This window comes from Seriola aureovittata, chromosome 5 (genome assembly GCF_021018895.1).
Source record: "Seriola aureovittata isolate HTS-2021-v1 ecotype China chromosome 5, ASM2101889v1, whole genome shotgun sequence".
In the NCBI taxonomy this organism is placed as follows: domain Eukaryota; kingdom Metazoa; phylum Chordata; class Actinopteri; order Carangiformes; family Carangidae; genus Seriola; species Seriola aureovittata.
Window position 1 is genome coordinate 29,409,697 of NC_079368.1, and position 6,000 is coordinate 29,415,696.

Genomic DNA, 6,000 nt, shown 5'->3' on the forward strand with positions numbered 1-6,000 from the left:
TCAGCTTTGAATATTGAGTTAAAGGTGTTTTCAGTTAATTATGTTTTATTGTTATAGGTCCAGGATATTCCATGTCAGGTTCACTGTATTCACCAAGAAACTACTTCCCCAACTGTAAGTACACTTCCAAATGATTATCATCAGTTAGAGATCTAGGAGAAAGTTCATTTACTGTGATTAATATTGATTTTATTTTTTAACAGTTGTGAAATCTTGGTCTACATCACAGACTCCTTCATCAGTCCAAAGCACAAGCCATCAGTGTAAGTGAATTAATAATATCAGGCAAAAGTTTCAGTTTCAAATCCTCACTTTGTCCAATTTTAATCAACTTCCTACAAAATTATAAAACATGACTGAGACATTCACTCAGGTCCCAGTTTAATAGGTAAACCTAGTTAAACTAATTAGATCTAATACAAAATGTACTTTTGTTATTTTGCCTACACTCAATGATATGAATGGGGTAGACAACATTACAGAAACACCTGTCAGTATATCTTAATATAATTCAAATTACATCTTCCAAAATGAGTATTGCAGGATTGTTGGATTACACTGCATCTGTTTTAGCTAGGTGTTCCTAATAAACTGACATGTGAGTGTCATTTTAGGTCCTAATGTGTAAGACAGTAAAACATGAATAACAATGAATCTGCACCAATTACAGTGCAGAGTGTTTATGATGCACATAAGAAATATACATGTCACCACATACAGCTATGCAAGTTCAGAACCATGTTCTTCAGTTCAGTAGAGAATCAGCATCTAGTCTTATAATCAGTTTCACAGATGAATCCAATGTGAGCAACTCCTGAACTCAGCAGACACATACTCTGAAGTTTGGAGAACTTGAGGAGGAAGCCTGAGTCATTTTCCTGGGACAGATCATTGAGGTAGTTAAAGGTTCAGAGGGGAAACTCTCCCTGAGTGGAGAGAGGCTCTGGATGTTGTTGAGCTGTCTTCATTGACAGGCCTCTTCACTGTGATGTGTAGGTCATGGACAGTGGACAGATTCGTTTTCATCAAACTACCTGCAGTTTCCTAGTATCTGAACTCAGGTTCACTCACCTGTTGACACCAACTCCAACTTGTGACATTTCTTCTCTGTTTTCTTTCAGTGTCTGGACTCAGGATTGTTCTGGTGGGAAAAAGTGACGACAAAAAGTCAAAGCTGTGTGACATCATCCTAAAGAATCTGAGTTCTCGTCTCCAAAAACAACGTGAGGTCATCAGTGGAGAGTGGAGAGGAAGACCATTAACAGTGGTGAAAGCTCCAGACATGTTCAGTCTGTTTGTGGAAGCAGTGAGAGAAGAGGTGAAGAAGTGTGAGACTCTTTGTTCTCCTGGACCAAATGTTCTGCTGCTGTTAGTGAAACCTTCTGATTTCACTGAGGAGAACAGACGAACACTGAAGTTCATCCTGAGTCTGTTTGGTCCAGATGCTTTTAAACACTCGATGGTCGTCATGACAGGGAAGAAGAGAGGAACACAACACACTGTCAATCAGCTGCTTCAAGACTGTGGAGGAAGACTCTACAACATGTTTGAAGATAAACACCAACTGTTGATGCAGAAGATTGAGAACATTGTGCGTGAAAACAAAGAAACCTTCCTCACCTTCTCTGAAGAGCCTGAACACATGAAACCAGCTTTAAACCTGGTTCTGTGTGGGAGGAGAGGAGCAGGGAAGACTTCAGCAGCCGAGGCCATTTTAGGTCAGACAGAGCTTCATTCAGTCTCCAGCTCATCAGAGTGTGTTAAACATCAGGGAGAGGTGAGAGGACGTCAGGTTTCCCTGGTGCAGCTTCCTGCCTTGTATGGAAAACCTCAGGAGGAAGTGATGAAGGAATCACTCAGGTGTATCTCCCTCTGTGATCCTGAGGGCGTCCATGCCTTCATCCTGGTCCTACCTGTGGGTCCCCTCACTGATGACGACAAGGGAGAGTTAGAGACCATCCAGAACTCATTCAGCTCTGCAGTCAATGACTTCACCATGATTCTGTTCACTGTGGAGTCAGATCCTGCAGCTCCAGCTGTTGTTGACTTTATAAGAAAGAGCAGAGACATCCAGGAGCTGCTTCAGAGCTGTGGAGGAAGATCTGTTGTTGTCAACGTCAGGGACAAACAGCAGATCTCTGAGCTGTTGGAGGCTGTGGACAAGATGAGACACATCAACAAACCATGCTGCTACACAACAGAAACATTTGCTTATGCACAAATAGAAAAGATCAGACAACTTCAGTCACTAAACTCTGAGCTTATGGATCAGACAACAAAAAACAAGGGCAGTTGTAAGTACAATAAATTCTTTTAAAATATGAATAATAATAAATCTTTTTTTCTCTGTCATTAATCATTCATCCAACATTAAAGTCTATACTGGAAGAACTTTTCATTTAAGGTAACTTCATGTTTTCTTATTTCACAGGTGATGAAGAGACTCAGAGTCCAGAGTGTCTCAGGATCGTGCTGATAGGAAAGACTGGAAGTGGAAAGAGCTCTACAGGAAACACCATTCTGGGAAGAGAAGAGTTTGAAGCTGAATCTGGTCAAACATCAGTCACTAGATGTTGTCAGAAAGCACAGAGTGAAGTGGACGGTCGTCCTGTTGTTGTGGTCGACACTCCTGGTCTGTTTGACACGACCTTGTCCCATGAACAGGTGAATGAGGAGATGGTGAAGTGCATCAGTCTTCTGGCTCCAGGACCACATGTCTTCCTGTTGGTGTTACAGATCGGACGACTCACACCAGAGGAGAAGGAGACACTGAAACTCATCAAGGAAGTCTTTGGGAAGAATTCTGAGAAATTCATCATCATTCTTTTCACAAGAGGAGATACGCTTAAGCGCGAGAAGCGGTCCATTGATGAGTACATTGGAAAAAAATGTGATGAATCCTTTAAGAAGCTGATCTCTGACTGTGGAGGAAGATACCATGTGTTTAATAACTATGATGAACACAATCGTACACAAGTCAGTGAGCTGATAAACAAGATCGACACCATGCTGAAGGAAAATGGAGGCAGCTGCTACACTAATGAGATGCTGCAAGAGGCTGAAGCAGCGATACAGAAAGAAATGGAGAAGATCCTGAAGGAGAAGGAAGAAGAGATGAAGAGAGAGAGGGAGGAACTAGAAAGAAAACATGAGGAAGAAAAGGAAGACATGAAAAGAAGAATGGATGAACAGAGAGCAGAAATGGAACATGAGAGAAAACTGAAAGACAAACAACTTAAAGAAATGGAGGAAAACATAAAGAAGGAGCGTGAAGAGAGAAAGAAAGAACAGGAAGAGAGAGAAGAAGAAGAGAGAAAGTGGAAAAAGCAAGATGATATTCAGCGACAGGAGTGGGAACAAAAACTGGAAGCTATGGAGAAAAAAATCAAGACTGAATCACAGGAAAAAGAAACCATTGACAAAAAACTGGAGCAAAGTAGAAAAGAGTTGAATGAAAAAAGAGAAGCCTGGGAGAAAGAACGAAAAGAGTGGTGGGAAAAACGAAACCAGGAAAACGAACAACGACACAAGGAGGAAGAAAAACATAAAAAGCTCCAAGAAGAATATGAACAGCAAAGAGAAAAATATGAAAATGAGAGGAAAGAAGAAGTTCGAATCAGACAAGAACAAGAAGAGAAGGAGAGAAAAGAATTAGAGGAAAAATATGAGGAAAAAATGGAGGAAATGAAGAAAAATTATGAAGCGGAGGCCAGAAAACAAGCTGAAGAGTTCAATGAGTTCAAAGAAAAGAAGGAGAAGGACTTTGCAGCTCTGATAGAGGAACATGTGAAGAAAGTGATGGATCTGAAGAAACAGCATGATAACAACATGAAGGAGAAACAGGAAGAATATGACAGCTTAAAGGATCTCTCAGAACACAAAGAAACACATCTGAAACAAGAAATCCAGCAGCTGGACAAACTGCAGGACAAACACAAAGGAGAATTGACTGACTTGGTCCTGCTGCTTCTGACCCAAAAGAAAGAATATAAGGATGAAAGGACGAAATTGCAGGAAACACACAAAGAAGAGATGACTGATCTTGGAAATTATCTTAAAAAACAAGAAGAGAGGAAACAAAAGCAGGAAACTGAAGAATTAGAACAAAATCACAAACAAGAAATTGAAGATTTGGAGAAGGAGGTCTCAACCCAAAGCAAAAAAGATCAGAGTAAAAAAAAGGCTGTCTTGTCGTCCAGACATCAACAAGAAATGAAGGAGCTGAAACAAAAACTTGTGACCCAGCAGGAAGAAATTCGGAAGAAACAGATGGATGAATTACAGGAACGACATGAGAAAGAAATTAATGAATTAAAACATAAAGTTTTAAGTGATAGTAACAAAGAACAGAAAGAAGATGTTGGTGAGTTGGAGAAGAAACATAATGAAGAGATCACTAGATTCATTGAGCATCTCAAGACCCAAGATGGATGCTGTCTGAAAGAAATAGATGAAAAGGAGAAAAACTATAAGAAAGAAATGAATGACCTGAAAGAAAAACTTCTTTTGACTCAGGAGGAGAAGGGATGGTGTTCATTAATGTGAGATTTGTTATTATTTCCCAACTGTTTCAACTGCAGTCTGGATTGTATTTTTCATTTACATAATGTTGGTTGTTTTGTGGTTTGTTTTTTAATGTTCCTACACATTCAGCAGGTACATATATATATATCTATATCCAGGTGTGTACTTGTTAAGTAAATGTTACATACAAAAACAATGGAGTTAAGGGGTACTCTAACAAAACTGATTGCGTATAGATAAGAATGGTACCTAATGTTTAATGGTCAGAGATACAAAATGTTGGAGTCTACATGTTTGAAAAACTTGATAATCTCAGTAAATCACATGATTTGAGTTCTTTTTTGTTCTATAATAATTAATTCTATAGGATATAAAACTTCTTCAGTTTGGTGAGATGTATTATTGTCTCCCAGCTTTTTAACTGCAGTCTGGATTGTATTTTTTATTTGCATGGTGTTGGTTGTTTCAGCTGGTGGGGGATTTGTTCTTTTTTTTGTATGTTCATAATTTTTAATGTCATTTCATTTGATCATTTTCCTGCTGTAAGGTTATGAATCTTACTCACTGGACATCTTTGAATATTCAATGCTCATGGCCAGGGTATGTATTTGTATTTGTATGTGTATAGAATCAGATGTGTCCATAATCATGAAACAATATCTGTCACCTTGATTTCTTTTTTGTTCTTCTTGTGTAAAGATTGCTCAGTTGGAACTGTATTATTTTAATAAACCTCTAAAACTGACATGGTCCTCTGTTCTCAGACATACACACAGACATATCAGGTGGGGACCTTCGAAAGTCAGATATTATAATAAATAATTCCTCCCTTCTGTTTTCTTGAGCTGCAGTGGAACAATAGTAAGTGAGAGGAAATGTGTACTAATAAGACTTTAGAAGACACACACTTGTTATAATTGATTAAGAAAAAAAGTCTCATATTTGCTTCAGTTGAACTTTTGCAAATATTTGTGCAAAAGACGTCCAGTGGTGCAACTTCAGCAGCCATGATGTGTGGACTGCAGTGTATGTGTATAGATATGAGTAATAAGTAAAATGTGTGTAATTTCAGTGAACTACACAATGAATCATTGAAATATTTCTAAATCAGATTATATTAAACGATTCATTTTGTGTAAAGAAAACAGAAAAAGCAAATTTAACAACATGATGACTTTTAAGTTTCAACAACAACCAAGACTGTGTTAAGTGTTTGCACAACTAACCATGAACTTAAATTGTTTCTTCTTAGAAATGTATATCTCACTGATTTGTCCTGCAAGGAATGAATGTGTTATTCATATGTAAGTGTAAGGTATAATTATGTTTTGCCATAATTTCAAACACTGACACCTTGTGGTAAAAACGTGAATTGCATCCATATGAGCAGCTGTCTTGCTCAGCCACAGCAGTGCTGTCCGGTTTGATCTAAACAGGTAATTAATGAGTCTGGGAGTTTTTCTCTGCACTCTATAC

The 6,000-nt window shown here is 38.4% G+C and overlaps 1 protein-coding gene across 1 annotated transcript in view; it reads left to right on the forward strand.

Annotated features, from left to right (window-relative positions):
- The window catches only part of LOC130169280 (uncharacterized), a 38,718-nt gene extending 33,450 nt beyond the window's left edge, over positions 1 to 5,268 (forward strand). Inside the window, exons 24-27 of the mRNA XM_056375860.1 lie at positions 58 to 114; positions 204 to 263; positions 1,122 to 2,294; positions 2,432 to 5,268. Of these exons, the coding sequence (XP_056231835.1) occupies positions 58 to 114; positions 204 to 263; positions 1,122 to 2,294; positions 2,432 to 4,545 (3,404 nt within the window). The 3' untranslated portion in view covers positions 4,546 to 5,268. The remainder of the gene's footprint in view (positions 1 to 57; positions 115 to 203; positions 264 to 1,121; positions 2,295 to 2,431) is intronic.
- The last annotated feature ends 732 nt before the right edge of the window (positions 5,269 to 6,000 follow it).